This window comes from Hyaena hyaena, unplaced genomic scaffold (genome assembly GCF_003009895.1).
Source record: "Hyaena hyaena isolate Hyena2069 unplaced genomic scaffold, ASM300989v1 scaffold_18, whole genome shotgun sequence".
Lineage (NCBI taxonomy): Eukaryota > Metazoa > Chordata > Mammalia > Carnivora > Hyaenidae > Hyaena > Hyaena hyaena.
In genome coordinates, this window is record NW_024080649.1 from 7,163,545 (window position 1) to 7,191,001 (window position 27,457).

Consider the following 27,457-nt stretch of genomic DNA (forward strand, 5'->3'; position numbering starts at 1 on the left):
TTGTGCGTCTGCCCACCCCGTCCCTACCCCCAGGATGGACTGTGATGAAAATGGGGTGGATGGGAGAACAGTTTTAACCGGGATTCTTGATCAGCAAGCTACCCTAGGCTCTCTAAATCAGCTTCCTTCAGAGTTCTGGCTAGAGTTCTGTGAGTCTTGTTAGAGATGGTTTGATATGCCTTCCCAGGAGACTGGTATTGGCAGAGATCCCCAGTTACTTGGTACAGATGGTTTAATCCAACTCATCCAAGTCAAGATGGCACTATAAATTTATATCTAAACACTTAGCAGTAATATACAAGAAGATAAAATTCTAAAAACATAGTCATACACTCCCCCTCCTTCCCCACACACAAAATGACAAACATCCCTGTAATGAGAAATGGAGCAGAAACACAAAGAGGAGAGCGGGGCTGAAGCTGCAGGCCTGCTAGTCTCTGAGTCTGGAAGCAGCTAGAAGTCTGGGGGTAACAGAACTATAAAGTTCCTCGCATGAAGCATGGAATTAGAGTTTGTATACACTGCTTGAACTCGGGCTGGGAAAGTAGGTAAAAAAAAAAAAAAAGTTGCTTCCCACCCTGACCTGGAGCTATGGCTTATTTATCAAGATGCTTACCAAGGGAGAAAGAACCTCACATCCTGGACCTAAGCTGAGTGAGTGCTATAAGATTTGATTCTAGAGCCAGAGGACCTAGGGAGACAATGGTGAAGACCCCTAGACAGTGAGGCAAAAGTAAAATATAGAAGATAAGATGGATTTATACACTAAAGTTTAGAAACACACGAGGGAAACTAATGAGAAAAAAGAATCTATAAAAATCTAAGAAAAATTTACCTCAGAAGAAATGAAAATAACAGAGTAATTAGAAAATGTCTTTAGAGGGGCGCCTGGGTGGCTTAGTCGGTTGAGCGTCCGACTTTCGCTTAGGTCATGATCTCGCGGTTCGTGGGTTCGAGCCCCGCGTTGGGCTCTGTGCTGGCTGCCAGCTCAGAGCCTGGAGCCTGTTTCAGTCTGTGACTCCCTCTCTCTCTGACCCTCCCCTGCTCACACTGTCTCTCTCTCTCCTAGAAATAAATAAAACATTAAAAAAAAAAAAATTAAAAAAAAAAAAGAAAATGTCTTTAGAGGCGCCTGGGTGGCTCCGTAGATTAAGTGTGGACTCTTTTTTTTTTTTTTTTTTTAACATTTATCTATTTTTGAGAGACAGAGACAGAGCGCAAGCAGGCATAGGGCAGAGAAGAGGGAGACAAGCAATCCAAAGTAGGCTCCAGGCTCTGATCTGTCAGCACAGAGCCCACAGGGCTTGAACCACGAGATCATGACCCGAGCCAAAGTCGGACGCTTAACCAACTGAGCCACCCAGGTACCCCCAAATGCCAACTCTTGATTTCAGCTCAGGCCGTGATCTCATGGTCTGTGAGACTGAGCCCTGCATTGGGCTCTATGCTGACAGCATGGAACCTACTTGGGATTCTCTCTCCCCCCTCTTTCTGTCCCTCCCCTGTTCACATATTCTCTCTCTCTCTCTTAAAACAAATAAATAAACTTTTAAAAAAAGACCCTTGAAGAAGTAAGGAAACATGAAATCCATTAAAGAAAAAAAAGGGAAGTTACAAAAGGAAAAAGAAACAGGAAAATGTCAGTATGAAAATTACTAAAAATTCTAGCAGTGAAAAATAGTGTCATTCGAATTTGAAACAATAGATAGAACTCTAGCCTGGACACTGAGAACTCATGAATTGGAAGCTAATATTGGGGACTCCGTCTAGAATACAACATAGATGAGGAGGACAGATTGACAGGCTTTAGCATGTACCTAATAGGAATTCCAGATATGAGTCAAGAAAATGGCAAGGAATTAATATTTGAAGAGAAAATGGCTGAGAATTCCAGAACTGAAGAGACAGCACGAGTACCAAACAATGAATAGATATCTAGGCATAATATAGTGAAACAGCAGGCAAAAATAAAGAGAAAATATTAAAAACTACCGTAGCAAATAAGAATTCAAAGGAATAACGATTAGGCTAATCTCATCAACTTAGACACCAGAAGATGATTGAAGGGTTATCTTAGGGAAGCTAGAGCTCTACACCCCGCTATCATTTAAGAACAAGATAAAATAAAGGTATTTCTGAACATGCTAGGGCAGTTTTACCACCTACTGGACTTTCCTAAAAGATCTACCAAAGGTATACTTCATGAAGAAAAAAAATAAACCTGGGAAAAGGAGCAGGTTGTTAGCGCCATCACAGAGAACAGAAATTGACACATAATGTTGATAAGTTTAATTAACTTTAGGACAGTATATCAGGATGCTTTCTGGTACACAGAATAACCCACAGTGACTTAAACTTTGAAAAAATACTTAATTTACTTATAATGAGAAATATGGAGGTAGGGAATTCCAGGGTCGAGACAGTGACATGAAGGACCCTAGACCATTCCATCTTTCTGCTCCGCCATCCTCAGGGTGTAAGCCTCACTCCTCATGGTTTTGAGATGGTTGCTGCAGCTCCAGGCATCCTATCATTACCCTGTATCATCCCAAGGAGGAAGGCAAGGAGATGCTAGCTGAGAGGAAGCTTTTGAATGTGCCTCTTTTTCAGGAAGGAGGATCTTTCCAAGAAAGTCCTTGCAGCCATCTCCTTATGTCTCATTGGCCTGAGCTGGTCCATCCTTAGACCAATTCCAGATAAAAGGGAACAGACTTCCTGTGCTTGGCCTTGACCAGGCTTGCCTCGTCTCCTGGTACTGACTCCTTTGTTGCCTGAACAAAATCAGGATTCTGTTGCCAAGAAAAAAAGGGGAGTAGCTGCTGTTTAGGCAACCAACAGTGCCTGCCACAGATGACAACACACAAAAATCCAGTGTCTAATTTGTTTTTTAATTAAAAAAAAAAAACACTAAAATTGTTGACCACATTGTCAGGGAAGAGTAAAGTATAATGAAGTAGGGGATTTCATTGTTAAATCACACCAAGGTGCTGCCTTGTTCAAGGGAATAGCACAGCTGAAAACTTGCAGACTTCATTTTTTAAAATGTATATATGCTAACAATTTAAGCTACCACTAAAAAAAAGAGAAATCTAATTTCCAAGCCAAGAGGAAAAAGAATGGTGGGATCAGGGAGAGCACAGCATGCCAATCCAATGGAAATCGGGAAAAGAAAAAAGAACTAAAGAAATAGGAAAGAGAAAACACAAAGATAATAACAGAAGTCCAAATACATAAATGTAGTGGATTATACTCTTGTTTAAAAAAAAAACCTATCATATTGGATAAAAAACGAATAAGTAGTCTGGAGCATGGAGAGACCTGTCAGTGAAACTCAGGGACTTATCAGGAACGGCTCTGGCCTTTGTCACCAGGTGGTTGTGTTCTTTAAATGTCTTTCTGTTCCTTGCCTTATCTTTTCCTCTCTCTCCCCAACTGTTTCTGTCAGGCCTTGTCTGCCCAGCTCTTGAGATAACGTTCTTTTTCTAGACTTTTCTTCCTTCCCTAGTATGGATATGTATAGTGAATTTCTGGACTTTTCCCTGATAAAAACAAACCACACTGGGACCCTGTGAGTGTGGAGCAGAGCTGGGCCAGAGTGGAGCACATCTTGGTGCTCCCCTGCTCCACCCTGTCCCACACCTGAGTCCAGCCTCTTAAAGGACAACATTAATCCCCTCATAGTGAAGACTGATAGTTTATTTTTCTAGGACCTAATTTAAAATTAGCCAGAGATGACCGTGGGTTTGAGGAAATTTGTTAACTCATGGTCTCTGGTTTCCGGACTACTAACTCTGAGCAGCAGCAGCAGAAGTATCAGCAGAGCTGAGTCCAGACTGGATGTCAAGTCAGGGAAGGGAGGCCCTCAAGAGGCAGAGGCTGCCTTAGGGTATATAACTGGGGTGCAAGGAGGGCCTGAGTCACTAGGAAAACTGGGATGGAGCTGTGCCAGAGGCTGGTGCCAGGATATTGCAATAAGATGACTTCACTTAGCTGAACAGGCAGAGGTGAAGCAACCAGTTCTCAGGCACGTCAAGGACATACCTCACTGGGTTTGAGACGGTCAGTTGTCTTCCTCAAAACAGTGACTGGCCCCCCAAGCCACCTTCTGCCAGGGTAGGCAGGGAGTTTGCTGGCTTGCTAGTTGGCAGGGATCTGGGGCATACGGAGCCCTTCAACTGTTGCACCCCAGTTACTGGTAAGAGCCTGTCTGGTAGCCAGTGGGTACTTGTGGCCTTGGAGCCATCAGGCCTGGAGTGGCATTAAAGCTCTGTCACTTACCACCTGGCTGACCTCATTGAGTTAATCTTGGGACTTCTGTGAATACTAAATGAGAGGCTCTGCCCCCAAATGCTCAGAAACTCATATAGCATCATGCAATGTGAGTAATCTGCGGTTGATACCTTCATATTAAGGCTCTGGGACACATCCTCAGGCTGTGTGTCAGTGGGTGGAAAGAGGGTACTTTGTCAGCATCTTGCTGGGTAGTTTTTTCCTTCTCCTCATTCCTTCCAGACTCAAGCCCCCCCTTCTCACCATCCTCCAAGCCTTATTTTGACATTTCTTTTCGCTGCCTGCCAAAAAGATTGTGTTCAGCTGCGCTGGTCTGGTGCTGTGCTATCCTGTGCTTCATTAGGTTAATTCGATGGCTTGTCTCCTGGGAACTGACCGGAGGAGAGGCTGTAAAACCGCCCTAGCTTCCAAAAGCTCCCTGTTCTCCTTTTGGGACAGGTTTTGCTGCTCAATCCCATACACCTGCCTTTCCTCTCCTCTACCTGTAAGCTAAAGGCCCCCTTTAGCTTGTAATGGTTACTCAAGTGGCATCCCTTGACTGATAGAAGGTCTAGGGGAGGGAGACCATCCATTCTTCAAGGCCTGTGCTGCCGCTGACCTTCTAGATTCTGGTCACTGGTTCCTCAGTTCAGTCTCAGCATCTCAAGCTCGGCCAGCCATTTAGGGGACATTTGTTGTTCAGTAGTCTCACCAAATATGCTAAATTTATGACCACAAACCAGGCAGCATTGCTGTGCCACCTACTAAAATTCCCATGTGACTTCCTTTCTCTCTGAGAAGCCTGTTTCACATCTGATCTCTGTAAATCTCCAGCCCCAACAATGAAGAGACCCTCATTTTCCTACTACTGAATCCCTCCGTGTGTCTGTGCCCCAGCCCTGTGTTGCCTCCTGTTTCTCAGGCAGACCCTCTCCATGTAGGTACCAGCTCTCATCCCTTCTTACTATCAAGGATTTGGCTTCTCCACTGTACCCTTTTTCCTGCAGCATTAACTTTTTCCTCTACCAGCATACAAATATTCTGCAGTATCTCCCAACTTAACCCCATTCCACTTCATTCCATCCCCCCCTTTTTTGGCAACATCTTTATTGAGTTATTATTCACATACTGTACAGTTCACTCATTTTGAGTGTACAATTCAGTGGGTTTTAGTCTATTTGCATGGTTATGCATCCATCCCCACAAACAATTTAGAACATTTCATCACCTAGAAGGCAACCACATAGCCATTAGCAGTCACTCCCCAACTCCCCCAGGCAACCACTGCTTTATGAATTGGTCTAGTCTGGAAATTTTATATCATACATATATTCTCTCTCTCTCTCTCTCCCTCTCCCTCTCTAAAGAATGAAAATAGGAGTACCTGGGTGGCTCAGTCAGTTAAGCATCCAACTCATAATTTCAGCTCAGGTAATGACCTCATGGTTCATGAGATCAAGCCCCGCATCAGACTCTGCACTGAGCATGGAGCTTGATTGGGATTCTCTCTCTCTCTCTCTCTCTCTCTCTCTCTCTCTCTCTGTCTCTGCTCCTCCCCTGCTTGCTCACTCGTGAACACTTTCTCACTTGCTCTCTCTCTCAAAATAAATTTTTAAAAAAGAATCAAAATAAAAATACTGTTCCCACCACCTAAATTAAGGAGTAATACATTACCCAGTACTTCCGAAGCCTCTGTAGGCCACTCCTTGATCTTACGTACCTTCCCGTCCCTCCAGAGGAATTTCCTGAATTTTACGTCATTTCTTTGATTCTCTCTATTGTTTTATCTTCTATATATAGAGAGGCATATGCCTAGTTTTGCATACATTTGAACTTTTATGAACTCCTACTATTGGCATTCATCCCTGACTTACTTTTCTTGCTCGACATAGTAGTTTTTTGGTCATATTCATCCCTGTTGATGTCTGAAACTAGAGCTTTTTCTATATGACTTGAATGTACCACAAGTTACCCATTTTATTCTAAGGGACATCTGGGTTATTTGCATTTTTCAGTTATTACCAAGTAGTATCTTCAACATCCTTGTATGTCTCTTGCTGCATATGTCCATAAGTATGGTAGTAGAAATACCAGAGTTGATTATACATCTACCAGGAGGCCTAAAATTTTAAAAACAGAAAATTTCAAGGACATGGAACACATGGGACTCCAGTATACCACAGGAAGAAATATAAAATGCTACAGCCACTTTGAAAATTGATAGTTTCTAGTAAGTTTAGCGTACACCATCCTATGCCCCAGTAATTCCACTGCCAGGTATTTACCCAAGAGAAATAAGAGTAAGTGTCCACAAAAAGACGTATACAAGAAGTTCAGGACAGTTTTATTCATAACAACCCAAAATTGGAAGCAACTCAAACATGGAAAAGAACCGACCACAAATACGTACAGTGTGGATTAACCTCCAAAACACTGCACTGAGCAAATGAAGCCAGGCATACAAGAATACGTAATATGTGTTTCTCTGAATTTCAAGAGCAAGTAAATGTAACGTATGGTGACAGAAATCAGAAAAGTGGTGGACTGCTGGATATTAACTGGAAAGGACCACAAGGGAACTTTTAGGGGTAACGGACATTGCTGTGTGTTTTCTAATGGGTGACTACACAGAAGTGCGCATAGGTAAAAATTCATCAAGCTTTACATTGAAAGACACTGCATTTTATTGCATATGAATTAAACCCCAGGGGAAAAAATAGATTGTCTCAAATAAGGGTGAGATTCGGGGGGAAAAAATGAAATAGTATATTTAACCTGTTGTCAGGCTTCACCTTAAGCTTTAAATCTGCTTAGAATAACAAGCAGGCTGAATACCCTGGATTTGTTATTCAGTGATTCTAAATATTTAGCCTTTCAGAGAGAAAGCATTCATTCCCACCTAAACCTGAGGAAGATTAATCTCTGAAGATACTCACACAAAGGAAGTCATAAAATGAATTAGCTCAGGAAAACTAAGGGAAATTTCTACTCTTGGATTCTGTTTCCACACTGTGTTTTCTGTGAGAAAGATGGTTTTTAATTTCTCTTTTAAAAAACAAAACATGGGGGCGCCTGGGTGGCTTAGTCGGTTAAGCGTCTGACTTTTGCTTAGGTCATGATCTCGCGGTTTGTGGGTTCGAGCCCCGCGTCGGGCTCTGTGCTGACTGCCAGCTCAGAGCCTGGAGCCTGCTTCAGATTCTGTGTCTCCCTCTCTCTCTGACCCTCCCCTGCTCGTGCTGTCTCTCTCTCTCTTCTAGAAATAAATTTTAAAAAAAAATTAAAAAAAAACAAAACATGGCGCCTGGGTGGCTCAGTCGGTTAAGGGTCCAACTTTGGCTCAGGTCATGATCTCACTGTTCATAAGTTCGAGCCCCACATCGGATTCTGTGCTGGCAACTCAGAGCCTGGAGCCTGTTTCAGATTTTGTGTCTCCTTCTCTCTGCCCCTCCCCCGCTCATGTTCTGTCTCTCTCTGTCTCAAAAATAAATGAACTATTAAAAAATAAATAAATAAATAAATAAAACAAAAAAACACAAAACACCGCTGGGATATCCTTATTCTGTCTTTATTAAGTAATACCAAATTATCTTCCAAAGCATTGTACCAACTTATTGTCCCAATAGTGGTGTGTGAGTATTCTTAATACTCCACATCCTCTGCCAATTCTTGGTACTGTTAGTTTTTTTTTTCCCCATAAAAATCCTGGAAGAGAGTACAAGCAATAAGGTCTGTGGCGTTGGCCATAGCAGCATTTTTGTAGATATGTCTCCTGAGGCAAGAGAAATAAAAGCAAAAACAAATTATTGGGACTACTTCAAAAAGCTGCCCAATGAAGTAAGCTATCAACAAAACTAAACGGCAACTTGCAGAATGGGAGAAGATATTTGCAAACGATATATCCAATAAAGTAATTAGTATCCAAAATACATAAAGAAATTATACAAATGAACACCCAAAAGACAGATAATCCAATTTTTTTTGTTTTATTTATTTCTGAGAGAGAGAGAGAGTGTGAGTGGGGGAGGGTCAGAGAGAGAGGGAGATACAGAATCTGAAACAGGCTCCAGGCTCTGAGCTAGCTGTGAGCACAGAGACCGATGCGGGGCTCGAACCCACGAACTGTGAGATCATGACCTGAGCCGAAGTCAGACACTTAACCAGCCAAGCCACCCAGGCGCCCCAGATAATCCAATTTAAACATGGGCACCTTGGTAGCTCAGTTGGTTAAGCATCCGACTTCAGCTCAGGTCACGATTCATGGCTTGTGGGTTTGAGCCCAATGTCAGGCTCTCAGCTGTCAGCTGAGGAACCTGCCTCAGATTCTGTGTCTCTCTCCATTTCTGCTCCTCACCTGCTCATGATCTGTCTCTCTCCCAAAAATAAACATTAAAAAAAAATTTTTAATAAAAAAATAAAAAGCGGGCAGAGGAGGGGCACCTGGGTAGCTCTTGGTTAAGCTTCCGACTTCAGCTCAGGTCATGATCTCACAGTTAGTGTGTTTGAGCCCTGCATCAGGCTCTGTGCTGACAGCTCAGAGCCTGGAGCCTGCTTTGGATTCTCTGTCTCCCTCTCTCTGTGCCCCTCCCCTGCTCGCACTCTGTCTCTCTCTGTCTCTCAAAAATAAGCATTAAAAAAAGTTTTTTTTAATGGGCAGAAGACATAAAAGACATTTCTCCAAAGAATACATACAGATGGTCAACAGGTACATGAACAGATGCTCAACATCACTTACCATCAGGAAAATACAAATCAAAATGACAATAAGACATCACCTCATACCTGTCAGAGTGGCTAAAGTCAACAATACAAGAAACAAGTATTGGCGAAGACGTGGAGAAAAAAGAACACTCATGTACTGTTGGTGGGAATGTACAGTGGTGCAGCCACTGTGGAAAACAGTATGGAGGTTCCTCAGAAAGTTAAAAATAGAACTGGGATGCCTGAATGGATGAGTCAGTTAAAGGTCCAGTTCTTGATCTCAGCTCGGGTCTTGATGTCGGTCATGAGTTTAAGCCCCACGTTGGGCTCCTTGCTGCACATGAATCCTTTAAAAAAAATTTATACAGACACACATATGTATACATATATATGTATGTGTATACCTATATACATATATATATAACTACTCTATGAGCCAGCAATTGCACTACTGGGTATTTACCCAAAGAATACAAAGTCACTAATTCAAAGGGATACATGTACCCCTTTGTTTATTGCAGCATTATTTACAATAGCCAAATTATGAAAGCAGTCCGTGTCCATCAATAGATGAATGGTTAAAAGTGAAATAAGTCAGTGAGAGAAAGACAAATGCCATATGATTTCACTAGTATGTGGAATTTAAGAAGCAAAACAAATGAGCAAATGGATAAAAAGAAAGAGACAAACCAAGAAACAGATTCTTCACTATAGAGAATAAACTGATGGTTACCAGAGGGGAGGTTGAGGGGGTAAAATAGGAGGGTTTTGTTTTTTTTTTAATTCCTCTAAGAGCCCATTTTAAAATGTAAATCAGGTCATGATACGGCCCTCTTCAAAACCCTGCTGTCAGATTCATAATAAATCCTAATCCCTTCAAAGCCTTTGTGGCCAGCCCTCAGCCTTCTGCGCCTTCCTCTCTGACACCTCACCACCCTCCTCTGCCTCATGGGCCCACTTGTTCTATGTTTAACAGGTCAGTCTTGTTTCCTCTTCATTCTCTTTGCATTCTTTGTTCTCTCTCATGGCTCCTTGTAATTTCCCTTTGTATTTGCCACTAGATCAGAAGCTCCGTGAGGACAGGATGGGTATGTCCAGTCCCACACTGTTCCCATGCCCAGTGCTAGCCCATTAAATATCTGCTGAATGAACAAACAAGTCCCCAGCAGCCAGGTGCCTCCTGAAGACTGGTCTGCTTCCCTTTGTGGGTACCAGAGCATGCACCTTCCATCCAACTTTGTTTTCTTGGTGTGTGTATGCATGGGCTTCACGGGAAACATCAGAGCAGCAGTGAGGGGAGAAACCAGAATTAGGCAGTGGGCACCTGAAGGGCATGGGGAGTCCACTGGAGGAAACAAGGTGTATGAAAGCACTTCACAAGGGTCAGCACTGGGTAACTTCCAAACAGGTGCAGTAAAACATCAGAAGCAAAGTACCTTGGAGCCAGTGCTGCTGGCCCCCTGGGAATCAGAGCCAAGCACCCTGGGTGAGACATGTTGGGGAAGCGTCACTCTAGGCCCTGGAAACCACCTTCTGTGTCTCCTTGTCACTTGTCCCTGAACCCTTTGGTAGTTCAAAGAACTCACAGGCCTCTTTCTGTGCCCTGGCCAGTCACAGGCTTTGGAGCCAGATAGACCTGGACACAGGTCTATCATTATCACCTCCAGTCACAAGCTTGTGACCTTAGGCAAGTTCCTTTACTTCTGTGATCACTGTTACCCCACCCCGAATGATGTTTTCCTTATTGGAACGTGCTAGTTCCATTCCCTGATGGCTTTGTGGTTTGGCTCGGCTCCAGAAATTTGAGCTGCCATGAGTGAAGGGGGCAGCTGAGGTTCTTGAACAGAGTCTGAGAGGCCTTCTCTGAAGCTGCTGGCTGCAGCCAGAGGACCCTGGAAGAGCTGGCTGGCTGGAGCTTTTCAGCAAAGGGCTGTGAGGCCCAGGAGCCAGGTCAGAACTGGGGCTAACTGGATTTGGAGAAGAGCTGGTGAGGACGGGCAGGCGGCCAGATTTAAGTGCTCCCTATGGCGTGGAGCCAGGGCTCAGGGCCTCCACTTTCAACCTTGTCTCTGACTTTTGCCCAGGCTCCTTTGCACATGGCATGGATTCAAATTCCTTTCCTTAAGAGTCCATCCCTAAACTGCTAGCCTCTTCTTCCTGCTCTTGCCCATTAGGGCAGCCCAAGGCCTTAGATTGCCTGTGCCCCCAGGGACCCTGGCGTTCATTTCATCCAAACACACAGATGAAGGCAACTGTCCAGATGGCTGTGTGGTGGGAACACTGAGCCCAACACCCCTGGATCCTGACACCAGAGCTGGAAGGATTGTTAATAGTTCACTGAGCTAACCCAGGAATGCCTCATCCAGAGCCCACACCCAGGAAAGGAGAAGGCAAATCCCAGGGCAGAAGCCCAGCCCTCCCCCACCGACCCCTCTCTTGCACAGAGGGGCTTCTCAAAACTACTCAGAGGGTAGAGAGCACCAGGGTGGGGAGCCTGCAGTCTCCTGTGATCTTTTCTCTGGGCCATTTTATCTTCAGTTTCACCTGAAATTAACCTCACACAGCTAGACTAAGAATTTTCTGAACCTGGTCCTTCCAGTGACTCGCCATGGACTCCAAGGAAATCACTTTATGTCCTTGTTTACTTTCTGGCTGATAAGTGAGGAGAGCGGGCTAATCTCTTCCTCTGCAGGCCCGAGAGCTATCTGTGGGTGGTAAGAGGGACAGCCCTTTCTTTTGTTCACCCTTTGGTTAAGTGGGCGTCTCCTCTCCTGCTAGCTTTGTCCCCTCTGGGATTGAGGGCGGGGCTAGGGGAGAGCATGTGTGCATGTGTGCGATTTATCTGCATATTACTTTTCCTCTCTGCAATTTCAGGGTCATGCTGTGGCAGCTTGGCATCTGACGAGAGCAAGGGGGAACCTGCCAGAGGATTACTGCTAGCACGAGCTAACAGCGGGACAGCAGGCCTCAGGGGAGTGGGGATGGGCAGAACAGCCTGTGAGGCTGGGCCAGCGGTACCAAGGAGGCCTGGGCCCTGGCAGGGAGCTCGGCGCAAGCTCAGCTGACCCAGCCGGCATTCACAGCAGATCCCTGCTGAGCAGCAGCTGTCCCCAGGCTCTGGAGGACCTCACAGCAGGAGCAGGCGCTCTGTGAGCCCCCCTGCAACCACAGTTGGGGCTGTGACCATCAAGAGAAGGGAGCAGCGCCTCGAATGGGAAGCGGAAGGGCAGAACCTAGTGCAAGGAGGATCTTGGTGTCTGCAGGAGAGTTTTCTGACACCCACAGAGCTTTCTGGGTTTCTTCTCTCAGGACTGGGGCATCATTCCCTCCTCCAGTGGAGGGTTTGGGCCAGGAGGGCCAACTGAGGTGGGGACAACTCTTGGATGGAATCCAGGCCACTTGAAGCTCATGTGCTCTCTGCTGTGATTGGGGTTCAAAGGCTTCCCCACTGCAGGGGACGAGGGGCCGCCTCCGTGTCTGCTCATGAACCACAAGGACCCCGAATGCCCCAGACTGGACCATTTCGAGCCACCAAAGAGGGGGGCCCCCGGAGCTGGCAGCCAGCAACCCCAAGGGACTAGAGGGCTGGAATGGACTGACCTCCCCCTCACCAGGTCGGCAGGAGAATCAGAGCCTCTGTGGCCCAGCTAGTAACAGAGAGACCCGATGAAGCCATAAGCAGGGGCCCGAGTGGCCCAGGGACAGGGGAGCCACTCCTGCCTACATTCTTTCTCCTTACATTGAGGGAGGGTGTGGTGAGGGACCCCTGCCTCTATACCCTCCTCAGCACGTGCCCCTATGCCCTTTGCACATGGTGCCGGAAAAGGCAGGCTACCCTGTGGCTGCCCCATTAGTAAGCTGGGAAAGGAGTGGCCACGGTGACACCCCTCTGCCCACCAAGCCGGTGGTCTAGCCCCCCGGGGCGCCAAACCATGAAGTGCTCCCTGCGGGTGTGGTTCCTCTCTGTGGCCTTCCTGCTGGTGTTCATCATGTCACTGCTCTTCACCTACTCCCACCACAGCATGGCCACCTTGCCCTACCTGGACTCTGGGGCCCTGGGCGGGACCCACCGGGTAAAGCTGGTGCCTGGCTATGCTGGCCTGCAGCGCCTCAGCAAGGAGGGGCTCCCCGGCAAGAGCTGTGCCTGCCGCCGCTGCATGGGTGACGCCGGTGCCTCTGACTGGTTTGATAGCCACTTCAACAGCAACATTTCCCCTGTGTGGACACGAGAGAACATGGATCTGCCTCCAGATGTCCAGAGGTGGTGGATGGTGAGAGCTGCAGCCCTTCCTACCTCCCCTTTGCTGCCCTTTCTGTCCCCCTGTTTGGGAGTCACTCTTCAACCCCCCTCTTGGATTTCGGCTGTCTGCCTTCTTGAGCCTTGACAAAGCATTTGGTCCATTTGACCAGAGCCATTTGCTAAGGTCACAAATTCTGAAAGGCAGAGCAAGCTTTGGGCTGGAAGGAGAGAGAACTACTTTTCAGTGCCTGTAGAGGCTGAGCAGAGACCAGAAATGCCTACTAGGCCAGGGAGGTAACATAGGAGATACAGGCCCGGAGAAGGAAGATGATGAGAGGTAAGGACCATGGAGGGGAGAGCATCCGCCCTTTGTAAAGGAGGCAGCCCCCCTCAGCTGCAGCAGACTTGTGCTCTGCAGGGATGTGACCCATCACTGTTGGTTTTTCTGACCCTTCAGGAGAAACTGGAAGTCCACAGTTTCTTGCTAAATATCCTAATTTGTAAATGTTGGCTCACAAGAATTTTAAACACCATGCAGGCCACCCACTTAGTTTTTTACAATTGCTGGAAGAGACTTTCTTCTGGGTTGGGATAAGAAAACATTGTCCGTTCCTTTGGGGGATAAGGGAGAGGAAGGGCAAGGGGTGAGTGGACAGGTATGCCTGAGCCGCCCTGCTCATCTGGATCCTGTCACCTTTCTGCTGCTTTTAACTCCCTTTACCTCATCCCTGTCATCTCTGGAATGTCACTCCCCAGGCTCTCCGGGGGCCATCTGGTTGCCACACTGTGTCAGGTGGAGCAGTGTCAGTGCTTAGCCCAGGGCCCCGCAGGCCACCTGCATTCCCCACTAGGGGATTGGGAGTCACCTCCTGGTTTCCCCAGCTGGCAAATAGAGAGGATGACAACTCCCTGCTCCTTCTCACATTTAGGGAAGCAGTGAGGAGGGGCTCCTGTGATCAGGCTTATCAGAGCAACTCACAGACCCTGCTTCCGGGCTCAGCCTGTCCAAGTCCCTAAGAATGGGGAAATCTACAGAGCAAGGATCACCAGGAGCCCCATGGGCCATTCCTGTGACAGCCTGGAGGGCTCGAAGAGTTCGTCTGTTCGTCTTAGTCACAGCCTTCATTTTGTGAGGAAAAGCAAGGTTCAGATAGTGCATAGAGCTTGCCTGAGGTGGTGGCCACCTAGAGCCAGAACAGGATCCTGGGCAGAAGTAGACAGAAGTAGACCAATGGATAGGCCAAGTTTCCTTCCCGTAGAGATGGAACTCAGGGCTGTTGAAGCACCAAGGGTGTGTCTTAGCCAAGACGCAGCAGAAGCCACTTCTCTCCTATTCCCCACAGTCACTCCCTTTTGCTGTGAACTTAGAAATTCTTATCTCAAGCTTAGCTTCCTCTCCACCCTCAGTTCATATTCTTGTTCTTAGGAAACTTTCCTGTGCTCCTGTGCTAAGAGAAGAGGAAGAGAAGTAGGCCCACTCCATCCCCTTCATTTATTCTATCCCCCTGAGCAGCTCCTGTTCAGCCACAGTCCCCATGTTATGGCTTTGACCATAGAGCATTTTAAAGCCCTAGTTTCTACCGTACCGATTTGTGGTCTGTGAGCCAAGTCCAGTCTGCTCAGTGTTTTGTTTTTTTTTTTTTTTTTTTTAGTTTAGTTTTATTTATTTTTGAGAAAGAGAGAGAGCAAGCCAGGGAGGGACAGAGAGAGAGGGAGACAGAATCACAAGCAGGCTCCCTGCTGTCAGTGCAGAGCCCGATGCAGGGCTCAAACTCACAAACCGTGAGATCATGACCTAAGCCAAAATCAAGAGTTGGATGCTTAACCTACTGAGCCACTCATGTGCTCCTGCTCAGTATTTCTAAAATACTTGCATTTAGTGAGGCCCCTGGGTGGCTCAGTTGGTTAAGCATCCGATTCCAGCTCAGGTCATGATCTCACAGTTCATGGGTTCGAGCCCTGCATCGGGCTCTGTGCTGACAGCTCAGAGCCTGGAGCCTGCTTCACATTCTGAGTCTTCCTCTCTCTCACTCTGCCATTCCTCTCCTTGTGCTCTGTGTATCTCTCTCTCTCAAAAATAAATAAACATTAAGAAAAAGTTTAAATATTTGCATTAGTTAACATTTAGGAAATCAGGATAGTTCATGTGAAATCCGTATTTTCAGTTTCTCTTGAAACACTGGAAAATTTGGTGCTTTTATGCTCACATTCCAACATAGCAGCAGTCAACTCACTCCTTTTTGATGGGACCTCCTGTTTTTCATAGGCCCCATCTGACACTTCACTCCTGCGCAGTTACTTGCCTGGTGTGTTGGCATCTGAGGGCTGCCCCAGCTTCATTTCATGGTCTTCCACAGTTACTGGTGGTGGGAGGCACAGGGAACCAGTTTCATTCCAGCCATTCTGACTTTGAAAGAATTTTGTACTTCTCTGCCTTCCCCACTCCTCTCCCCCAGGGCTCAGGGGGGTGGCTCCAGTTATCCCTGTCAAGATGTCAGTAGCAAGATGAGCTTTCCTAACCTTGAGCCCTCAGTCTGAGTCCCAGAGGCGCCATCTGTAGGCGGGTTAGGAATAAGCCCTCGAAGCTCGGCAGGGTTTTCCACATTAACTGCACCTCAAAATGACTCTTCCTGTGACTCATAACTTCCCTGAGAGGACAGCAGAGCAGGGGCCTCTGCAGGCATGACGAGCCCAGCAGATATCTGCTCTGCAGTACCCCTGGACCCCTGAGCCCCCCTCCAGTGTGTTAGAGCATGCGCCTGATGAGCAGGGAACCCGCCTCGGAAGGGAACTTTGCTGTGTGGGAGAGGGGGCGCGTCCTCACTATTGAGACAGAATTCCCTTTCCCTGACTGAGACTAGAGGGTGAGGGCAGGAAGGGGAGACAGGCAGGAATCCCTCCCTGCTCACCCCTCCCTCTCCTTCCTTCTCCCCTCCTGTCCACAGATGCTGCAGCCCCAGTTCAAGTCACACAACACCAACGAGGTACTGGAGAAGCTGTTCCAGATAGTGCCAGGCGAGAACCCCTACCGCTTCCGGGACCCCCACCAGTGCCGGCGCTGTGCCGTGGTGGGGAACTCGGGCAACCTGCGGGGCTCTGGCTACGGTCCAGATGTGGATGGGCACAACTTCATCATGAGGTGAGCCCCAGGGAGCCCAAGGATGGGCCCAGGACAGGCCTCCATAAGGAGGCACTAGCCTCTATAGACTTGTCTGGCAGTGTAGGAGTTGCCCACTGCTGTGAGCCTCTGATACCAGAACCTTCTGTAAAGGCTTGAGTCTCTCGCTCTTATTTGTTGGGTAGATGGGGAGGCAGAATTCCCATTCTATACTTTGCTTGAGGCCTGCACTCAGTTTTGAGCCTGAACGCCTCCGAAGGGCTGAGAGTAGACCCCTGGTTGTTTCCTGGTGAAAACTCCCACCTGCCTGGTCCCCTCAGTGCTGGGCCAGGAGTGAGGGCCCCACACTAATGTCTTGACTAATAGTCACAGATGGTTCCTCCTGGCAGACTTGCAGAAGACTGAGGTCCTGGGCAGGAAGAGAAACTGCTCAGTGCTTGCTCTAGGCTGCTGTCCCTCACCTTTATTTCATAAGGTTTAGGTTATGTGGGGCAGATTCATTTAACAAACATCTCTCCCCAGCCTTGAGGAAAGGAGAGGGGCTGGAAAGGCATTCATTTCGGACAGAGACACAGAGCTATGAGCCTGGAGGTGAACAGGGGCTACATGGTAGACTTGTAACTCCAACCCAGGCTGCTCATTCTGTTCCTGAACCTGTGTTTTCTGACTTTTTCCTTAGACTTGGGGACAGAAAATGGCACAGTGGGGATCCTTCCATCCCACTCCTTGGTGGAAAAAGAGCCTTAAGAGTAAAGATACTGAAAATGCTAAGTTTTCACTAGGCATCTCTTAGGATGAGCATTGCAGAAAGACCAGGTTTCCCAGGAAGCGAAGGAAGGGCTTTGTCTTAGAAACTGTTGCTGTTTCCATGGCAACACCCAGGCAGCAGTGTGTCTCTGAGGCTTTCACCGTTCCTTGCAAAACCTTTCTCATGTTGAGAAGGGGGTGGCGGGGAGAGGAGGTCTGCTAGGCCCCATCCAGGAACCCAGAGCCACCTGAGATTCTCCCCATCCTCCAATTGCTGGCACTCAGAATGTAAGAGAGGCAAGCTGGGAGCTTGAGAGGGGACTCTCTCTACCCAGAGACAGTGGCCGAGAGTGGGGAAGGAGGCATCCATCACTTCAGTGCAGCCCTAGGACTCTCAGGAAGCCCAGGGAAATGGTCTTGAGTGCCTGAAGCTCCTGCCTCTGCTGCCCTGCCATCTGTACTAAGTGGATGCTTTCATTATGCACGTCAGTGGTGACTGGGAAGCTCCAGGGTAGAAGCAGACAAAAAGGCTTGGCTGCTATGACACCTTGGTGATACTGGTCAGGTGAGGCTGCAGAAAGGAATTCACAGATGTTCCCTCACAGGTACCAGGCTAGGAGATGTGTGTTTTGGAGTGGACCCCAGAACTGCTTTGTGGAAGGGGTGACCCAGATTGAATTGGCTTTTTGGTGATCTGTACAGCCTGATGGTAGTGAAGGTGACTCTTTCCTTATAACCATGTCTTGGTTTGGAACCACTGGGGACACCTCCCTGGTCCCTGGCAGGACCAACAAAAGACCCTGTCGAGTTGAGTTACAGTGAGATGATGGCTGTTCCCATATTTCTCTACCCTACCCCCCAGCTGCCTCCTCCTTCTATATGTCTTCTGAGCCCTGCTGACAGCTTCAAATGGAGTTGAGCTGGTCCTGCCTCACTCAGCCAGTCAGCAGACCTAGAACAAGCACCTGGCAGATTGTAGGCTCGCCCTAATACATGAGTGAATGAAAGAGACTACGTGACCAGATACCAAACCCTACACATGAATGCACATCCACCATTCCCCTGCCTCTGCCCTCAGGTGCTGCTTTGGTGTATAGAGGCGACCAGGAACAGATAGAATTCTAGAATGCTTTTCCCCTGAATCATGGAGATGTTGGTCAACCTGTATCCTGCTCTGGCGCCTTTCTAGGGCTTGGCTTCTTCAGAATGAATCAGAGCCTCAAAGCAAAATCCTGTCCTCAAAATCATGCCGTGTTCCTTCCTTCTATCTTAGAGGCTCTGAAACATCTTTTTTAGAACTCTTACTCCATTCCTTTTCAGATTTTAGAAAGCTGGTGCCTGCCCAGCAGGTGAGAGAGACCTGAGGGAGGTAGAAGCAATGATATTGCCTGCCAGGTCTAAGAAGGGTATTCCTCAAGACTGTGGCTACAGATGCAATGGAAAAGGCAGATGGTGGGGGTGGGGTGGGGTGAGGGTGTCTTTAGAGGCCAACCTGGGACACTTGTAGCCCTTTGATCTATGGGACAAGTTTGGCCTCTCCATGTCAGGTGAGAGGAGGTTTTTTCCTTAGGTGCTCACCACAGTGAACCTTGACCCCAGCTCCTGCCCAGTCCAGGCCCCAGCCAACTTGAGTGTCACCAACCCAAGTTGTCCACTTCCTGCTACCCTGTGACATACCCCAGGCAGCTGAGAAACACCATCCTAAACCGCTCTGTTCCTCACGGACCCAAGGGCTGATGTGACAGGAGGCAGACCCAGACTGTGGCTCTGATGATAAAGGACACCAGTGCTGTGTGTAGAGCTCTAGTAGCCCCAGCAAACTGTTATAACTATATGGGAAAAGATAGTTTTAGGCTTTCTAAGAGATGATATCTCTGAACCCTAAAGACCAGGAAAACAGAGGGGCGCCCAGATAGGAGGCAGAGGGGCAGTTAACCTAAAGAAATGGAGGCCAGAGCACAGTTGGTCCTGCAGAGAAGATTCTAGGCTTCCGCTTGAGCCGAACTAAAAGTGAAGTGGCCAAGAACAAAGACTCACTCTCTAGTTTCAAATCAGGCCATTCTCAGGCTTTATGGCTTCCCAACCCCAAACATTCTCTAGTCCCTCAGGGAAGGGAACCAGAGAGCTACAGCAATATGACTAGCAGTGGTGGGGCATCCTGGACATGCTCTTACTGATTGTGCCATCAAGGGGAGGTGGGCAGGAGGAAGGCATTGTGGGAGCCCCAGTGACACAGGAGGTCTTCACCCAGCCTAACTAAGTGGTGCCAGCCACGTTGAGTACAGGTAACGTTCATCCTGGTTTTACAGAAAAGGCGTAAAAAGCTGGGAAAGCACATGGAGACTTTGCTGTCTCTCTCCCAGGTCCCTTTGTCCCCATTGGAGGGCAAGGTTATGGTCATCTATCTGGGCAGTCATGATTCTGCAAGGTGCTCTATACAAGACAGGAATGTTCTCATACATGATCACAGCAGAAAAGACCAACAGGTCTCTGTTTAAAGCTGGATCACCTGTTTTGAAGATGTTCACCAAAAGAGGAAGCTTTGATTTTATTGATCCTATGTTTTGCACAAGTTGAAAGGAAGTAGAAGCCTTCTGGGCTTATTATACCCAGGAGGGTGGTGAGCCCACTCCGGGTTTCTGAGTTCTTCCATGGCAGCATGGGAGAGACACACCGACACTGCACATCACCAGTGGACAGCCCAGGTGGGCACTGTCAGAACTTGGAGCATCCCTCATGACCTTGGAATAGAAAGGCAGATAAGCCGCTGACATACAGGGACAAAGTGGCTAGTGCTGGTGGAATAGAGGCTGCCATCCATCCTGGGGGCTGAGGGAATGCTTCAACTTCTTATCTTGCTTCCACTGTCTTCTAGGAAAGAGGACAGAGCAGCCAGGTAAGGTTGAAGCCATAGAAGGCTGTTCTTTTCCAAAAAAAGAAAGAAATTTGTAAGAGTAATAAATATCTTGTTATTAGGGAAAAAGCATAGAAATATATATACCAGGGGGCACCTGCGTCGCTCAGTCAGTAAAGCATCCCAGTTTGGCTCAGCTCATGATCTCATTTCATGAGTTCGAGCCCGGTATCAGCTCCATGCTGACAGCGCAGAGCCTGGAGCCTGCTTCAGATTCTGGGTCTCCCTCTCTCTCTGCCCTTCCCCCACTCCTTCTCTGTTTCTCTCTCTCTCAAAATAAATAAACATTAAAAAATTGTTGGGGCACCTGGGTGGCTCAGTTGGTTGAGCGTCCAACTTTGGCTCAGGTCATGATCTCACAGTTTGTAGGTTCGAGCCCCATGTCGGGCTCTGTGCTGACAGCTAGCTCAGATCCTGGAGCCTGCTTCAGATTCTATATCTCCCTCTCTCTCTGACCCTCCCCTGCTCACGGTCTCTCTCTCTCTCAGAAATAAATAAAACATTTTTAAAAATTGAAATAAATTTATATACTAAAAAATGAATTACCCCTCCCCATCCCATTTCCCAAGAGTAACCTTTGTTACCAATTGTAATACTCTTCCCGATTTTTTTATTCACATTAAAAGTATGTTTTTTTCTTTCTTCCTTCTTCCTTTTGCTCTGTGTGCCTCCTTTTTTTTTTTGTACAAAAAATGATATCACACTATCTAGTTTTAAGTTTTCCTTTCGTGTGTTGTTAATTCCTTCCTGCAGCACATAGTAGTATTCAAAAGATATATATTAAAAGGAAAGAAATGGGATAAACACCTCACATTACTTGTTTTTTTTTTCACTGAATAGTTCTTGGACTTATTTTGTACCAGTACAAGTAAATCTGATTCACTCATTCTCATGGCTACATGGTGTTCCGTTATATAAGTGCACCAAAATGTATTAACCAGTTCTCTCTTTTAATGTTTGTTTATTTTTGAGAGACAGATAGACAGACTGAGTGCGAGCAGGGGAGGAGCTGAGAGAGGGAGACACAGAATTCGAAACAAGCTCCAGTCTCTGAGCTGTTAGCACAGAGCCCGACACAAGGCTCAAACCATGAGATCATGACCTGAGCCCAAGTTGGAACCTTAACTGACCAAGCTACCCAGTTCTTGTTAAATTGATTCCTCTTTTCACTACTGTAGATAATAATGCAGTGAATATCTTTGTGTACTTGTCTTTGCAGACTTATACAACCATTTTTTATAGGATAGGTACTTAGAAATGGAATTGCTAGGTCAAAGTGTACACCCATTTATATTTTTGATGGCTAGAACCAAATTGGCCTCTAAGAATCTTGCCCAGGGGCACCTGGGTGGCTCAGTTGGCTAAACACCTGACTCTTGCTTTGGACCCGGGTCATGATCTCACAGTTCATGGAAGCCCTGCATGAAGCTGTGTGCTGGCAGCATGGAGTCTGATTGAAGTTTTCTCTGTCTCTCTCTCTCTCTGCCCCTCTCCTGCTCTCTCTCACTTTCTCTCTCTCTCTCTCAAAATAAATAAATAAACTTTAATGGGGCGCCTGGGTGGCTCCATCGGTTAAGCGTCTGACTTCAGCTTAGGTCATGATCTCGCAGTTCACGAGTTTAAGCCCCCCATTGGGCTCTGTGCTGACAGCTCAGAGCCTGGAGTCTGCTTCAGATTCTGTGTTTCTGTCTCTCTCAGCTCCTCTCCTGCTCACACACTCTCTCTCTCTCTCTCTCTCTCAAAAATAAATTAAAAAACATTTAAAAATAAATAAACTTAAAAATCTTGTACCACTTTCCATGGTGGTTTGTTCTCATGTCACCCTCTTGTCCTTGCAGGATGAATCAGGCGCCAACTGTGGGCTTTGAGCAGGATGTTGGCAGCCGAACTACTCACCATTTCATGTACCCCGAGAGTGCCAAGAACCTGCCCGCCAACGTCAGCTTTGTGTTGGTGCCCTTCAAAGCCCTGGACCTACTATGGATTGCCAGCGCTTTGTCCACGGGGCAGATCCGATTGTAAGTCGCTCTGTTGACTGGGAGTGGAATATGGGTGACAGGAGCATTTTGAAAAGAGTCTTCGCAGGAATTGGCTCTTAGAATTCTTGTAACTGAATATTTTAACCAAGAGGGGTGGTGAGGAGGGAGGCAATAGTAGAGAGAGCCCAAAGTGGTAGGTTAGCTGAGGCCACAGGTTGTTCAGTGTCACTTTCTGCATAGTGACAGCCAGCTTCCTGTAGGTAGAAAGGGTAGCAAGGTTTCGGTCTCCTTTCCTCGAGGTGGCTCCAGACTGTGGAAGCTCTGCCTTCTGAAAATTTTCTTTAGACACAGTTGCCCAATCGTAGACACAGTTGCCCAATTGCAACTGGGAACCTGGGGATATTTAATTTGCAAGCTTTGTTGTTGTTGTTGTTGTTTTGACATGTAGTTGACACACAGTGTTACATTAGTTTCATCACCAAGATTTTTTTTTCAATTTTTTAATGTTTGTTTATTTTTGAGAAAGAGACAGTGTGAGCAGGAGAGGGGCAGAGAGAGAGGAAGACACAGAATCTGAAGCAGGCACCAGGCGCCAGGCTCCAAGCTGTCAGCAAAGAGCTCAACACAGGGCTCGAACTCATGAACTGTGAGATCATGACCTGAGCCAAAGTTGGATGCTTAGCTGACTGAGCCACCCAGGCCCCCATCACTAAGTATTTTTTAACAGCTCTATTGAGGTACAATTCACATGCCATACAACTCTCACATTTAAAGTATGCAAGTCAGTGGCTTTTATTAAATACAGTATTGTGTAACCATCACCACAATTTTAGAAATCCTTTCATCTTCTTAAAAGATCTTTAAAGATACCTCTCTACCCCTTAGCTATCACCCCCATTTCCTCTACCCCCACACCCCAGCCCTAGACAACAACCACTAACCTCCTGTCTCACTGTGTGTGTGTGTGTGTGTGTTAAAATATATAGAACATATGGGGTGCTTGGCTGGCTCAGTTGCGAGAGCATGTGACTCTTGGTCTCACTGTTGTGAGTTCAAGCCCCACACAGAGTATAGAGATTACTTAAAAAGAAAAAAATAAATAAAAATTCACTTTTTCAGGTCACTGCCCACATTCTCCACCAAAAATATAAGTATACTTGGGGTGCCTGGGTGGCTCAGTCAGTTAAGCATCTGACTTCAGCTCAGGTCGTGATCTCATGGTTCATGGGTCCAAAGCCTGTGTTGGGCTCTGTGCTGACAGCTCAGAGCCTGGAGCCTGCTTTGGATTCTGTGTCTCACTCTCTCTCTGCCCCTCCCCTGCTTGTGCTGTCTCTCTCTGTCTCTCAAAAATAAATGTAAAAAAATTTTTTAAATATATAAGTACATTCACTGTGTTATGCAAACGTCACCCTATCCATCTCCAGAACTTTTTCATAATTTCAAATGGAAATTATACTCATTAAATAACTCCCCATTTCCCTGACCCCTAGCCTCTGTTAAGCACTAATCTTTTTGTCTGTATGATTTGACTATGGTAGGTATTTCATGTAAGTGGAGTCATAGTGTTTGTCCTTTTATGTCTGGCTTATTCTACTTTAGCATAATGTTTTCAGGGCTTATCTATGTTGTAGCATGTACAGGATTTCATTCCTTTTAAAGGCTTTTAAAGGCACCCATCAGGGGACAATTAAACTGTTTCCACACTTCGCCTGCTGTCACCATGTATTTTTCAAACTCAGAAATAGAAATTACAGTTTTCTGACTTTATCTTATGTTTGAGAGACATAAGAGATAAAAATAAGTGCAGTTTGAGTTTAAGTCCCTTAGAAAAGGAGTATCAACTACAGGTGCCATGGCTGGCTTAATAGGGAAGGAGGGATTGGTGCCAAATGTGAGGATAGTAGCAAGAGGGTCATTGTGGGCAGAAGTAAGACACAAACATAGTGGGTGTGAGATGATTGGCTAAATCAAGTGGGGAGTTCGCAGCTGAGTGTTGTGGAAAGAAACATTTGGGCCGGATAGTGGAAGGCCCCAGTGTTTGTCTAAAACATCCTTATTTTATCCTAAAGAACATGGGTAGCTGCTGAAAGTTTTCTGAGTAAGGTACTGCGGTGATGAGCTCTGGGAAATCAGTCCGGAAGCAGGACATCTGTTGTAAGGCTGTCATCACTCAGACCTGAGAGGGAGGAAAGGCATTGTGGGCCTTTCTAGATTCCAAGGGCCATGTGAATGTTCTTCTTCTTTCTGCTTGCAGCACCTATGCACCAGTGAAGTCCTTCCTTCGAGTGGACAAAGAAAAGGTAAGCTCCCACCTCCCCTTGTTCATCCCCATCTCAATGGAAACAGTACAGATTCAACTCACGGCGTGCCCAGTCTTGTGGCTCAAGTGTCCCCCAGTGCCCTTCCAGAACCATCTGCTGGTACACGTGACCCACTCAAAGGCCACAGGAACCAGGGAACTTGAAAGAACAGGTCTGCGGGCAAGCATGGAGAAGCTGGCAGAAGCTTAGAGCCTGGCCTGAATCTCTGGGGTCCCCAACACCCCTCATGTGTCCGTTGCCTTTTCTCTTCCCAGGTTCAGATCTACAACCCAGCCTTCTTCAAGTACATCCACGACCGGTGGACAGAGCATCACGGGCGGTACCCTTCCACAGGGATGCTGGTGCTCTTCTTTGCCCTGCATGTGTGTGATGAGGTGGGTAACCCAGTGTTAGGAGTACAGTAGGGCTACCCATGCATCAGAGGGGAATCAGCCCTTCTTAAGGCTTAGCAGAGCAAGAGGAATGTGTTTTTGTAGGCAGAAACCAAGTCGCTTTGATCTCCCACATTTCTATGCTGTATAGTATACGTCTTCATTTCCCGAACTTACTACTTCCATGATTTTACCAAATCTGAAATCACTTAGTGAAAAGTTAAATTTACTTTAAAAGGAAATTGAATACTACCACCATAATTGGTATTACTTGCAGTAAAGAAGAAGTCATCAAAAATATAAATAGAATGGAAATAATGTAGTTAAGTTACACCAGGATGGTTTTCTCCCACCTCTGTGGGCCCCAGAGGGCCCTCTTTGTGTTAACACTGTTGGTCAGTCGTTCCAGGGGCCACATCTCACTATCAAGCAGGGCTGCTGCGCCACACTCGCTCGTGCCCAGCACACCCACTTTTGCCAGTAAATTCAGTGTGCGGTATTGGGTGCTTGACCAGCTTTCATATAAAAGTATTCCATTAAAAAACAACAAAAACAAACAAAAAAGGAACGTTAGCAACGGTGGGAGAGCTGCCACAGCCCTGGACTGAGGTGTCCCGCCGAAAGGGACCAGCAGTCTTGCCGAGTCGGTGTCCTTAGCTCCAGGCCTGGGTGTCGCGTCTGACCAACTGCGCGTCTCCCAGCTGTCGTCAGGTCGCTGCAGCCCCTTTCTCCTAGCCCACCACAACCCTAGGCTCTCCCGCGCCCTGTCCTCCCGGCTCCCGACTTGGGGTGACCTGCGCCGCCCTCCCCTGCAGGTGAACGTGTACGGGTTCGGGGCCGACAGCCGGGGCAACTGGCACCACTACTGGGAGAATAACCGGTACGCGGGCGAGTTCCGGAAGACGGGGGTGCACGACGCCGACTTCGAGGCCCACATCATCGACATGCTGGCCAAGGCCAGCAAGATCGAAGTCTACCGAGGCAACTGAGCCCGGCCTCGCCGCGTCTCTTCCGGGCCAGGAGCGAACCTCCGGCGCTGGCTCCTAGCCCGGACTCCAGGCCAGCCGACCGGCGGCAGCCTCAGCGTGGGCACCGCGCCCCATTGGGCGTTTCCAGGCCCTGGGAAACGACTCCAGGCCGCTGTGTGGACCAATCATGCTGCAAGTCCAGCGAGCGCCGGCTGTCCCTCTCCAATCATGAGATTGGGGACTAGCCTGGGCCTGGCACCAATCAGCGCTGCAGTCGGAGCGGAGGCTTTTTCTCCCAACCAATCATGAGACTCAAGGAGAACTTCTGGCTCTGGGCCCGTCTCCTCCAATCAATGGCCTTCGGGGGCGGGCCGGCGGCCGCTGAAACCCCTCTCCCCTATGCTTTGGGTAGGATTTTATTTCATGCTTTTTAAGGAACAGAGGTTGGTTCAGGCCTCGGTGAAGTACTTTTCCTCAGTGTCTGCAGGAGCAGTATTGGTCGCTCGTCGGCCTCACTCGGTCAGGGGCGCCAAGGAGGAGGTGGTGGGGAAGGTATGGGGTAGCGGCGGCTCCGCTTCCCTTGTCGAGAGGTGGGGGGTGGGGGTCCCTCGTGACCTCGGGGTGGGCGGAGAGGCGTTAGCCGTTCCTTTCTGGTGGTCTAGGGGAGATCAGGTGGTTTCCAGGGAGCGCGCTTTCATCCCAGGGGAGAAGTTGGAGCCCTCTCAAACCTCTTCAGGACTCAGAGAACTTTGGACCCCCCATTTCCTTTCTCTGTCAGGCCCAGCTGGGTGAGTGTAAACCCACCAAAGAAATCCAGTGGCTTGTGGGTTCCCTCATCCTTCTCCCCATCCCCAACTTTGGCCACCCTCTGGATTGGCCTTTCTGACCAGGGCATTTAGCATCTCACCAGGAAACTAGAACTGTATTCACCCCTTTTCTAGCGGGCAGAATGCTCCTAGGGCCTAACTCTGGAACCTAGGTGTAACGAACAGGGCAGGCAGGGGACAAGGAAGCCCCGTCACTTAAGATGTAAGGTGCTTCTCACTCTCGTGTCCTCTCGGCCCCTACTGTCCACCCACAACCTTTTCAGTGACTCGTCTTAGGCCGTGAGCCTCCTCACCAGCCTACTTGTTTTGAAAAAAAATCAAAATTTGCCCTGGGGTTGTGGGGCCCTGCTGCTTCTCCACTCCCTACCCCCTGCCCTGCTTGCGCGAATAAGCGAGCTCGAGCACACACACTTGCAGGCGTGTTTGGCCTGCTCTAGGGAGAGGGAGCAACACGTGGGAAAGAAGGCTGGAGATGGGGAACCCAGCTTGCCTGGTGCATGCATCTTCTTCCTTCACCTGTCACCCCAAAGAGGAGTAGGAAACCTCTTGCTTGGGGGTGGAATTTGCTTTGGTCTCCTAATTTAATTAACTTGAGGTTACCAGGGATGGCTGACCAACAAAGATTCTTTTAAAATTCTAAGCTGGCCATGCAAATAGCTGGGATTCTAGCTGAGGAGGAGTAGACTTGGCCGCCTGCATGCCTCCTCTCCTGCCCTTGCGTCCCCTCCCTCCATGCTCACTTCCTGCCTTCTTGCTCTGACCCAGTTTCCATTTCCAAATCTAGAAGGGCAGGGAAACCAACAAACAGGGGTTACAACTGGAAGTTACCTGCATGACTGAACCCACCTTGAGCTCCGAGAGGAAGCTGTCGATGGTATTCTCACCTTACAAGGTTGGGGAAATTTCGGAGGGGGGAAAGGGCTTCTATGAAGCTTACAGACCACTAATAGGATCCCCCTTCCCAACAGTGAGGAACACAAATACATCCTTTATCTTAGTGAGTTG

General features: G+C 47.7%; 1 protein-coding gene across 1 annotated transcript in view; it reads left to right on the top strand.

Annotated features, from left to right (window-relative positions):
* ST3GAL2 (ST3 beta-galactoside alpha-2,3-sialyltransferase 2) overlaps positions 1 to 26,187 on the top strand; it is a 45,573-nt gene extending 19,386 nt beyond the window's left edge. Inside the window, exons 2-7 of the mRNA XM_039223521.1 lie at positions 11,842 to 13,238; positions 16,153 to 16,346; positions 21,825 to 22,004; positions 24,220 to 24,265; positions 24,541 to 24,660; positions 25,473 to 26,187. Coding sequence (XP_039079452.1) covers positions 12,900 to 13,238; positions 16,153 to 16,346; positions 21,825 to 22,004; positions 24,220 to 24,265; positions 24,541 to 24,660; positions 25,473 to 25,646 — 1,053 coding nt within the window. The 5' untranslated portion in view covers positions 11,842 to 12,899 and the 3' untranslated portion in view covers positions 25,647 to 26,187. The remainder of the gene's footprint in view (positions 1 to 11,841; positions 13,239 to 16,152; positions 16,347 to 21,824; positions 22,005 to 24,219; positions 24,266 to 24,540; positions 24,661 to 25,472) is intronic.
* The last annotated feature ends 1,270 nt before the right edge of the window (positions 26,188 to 27,457 follow it).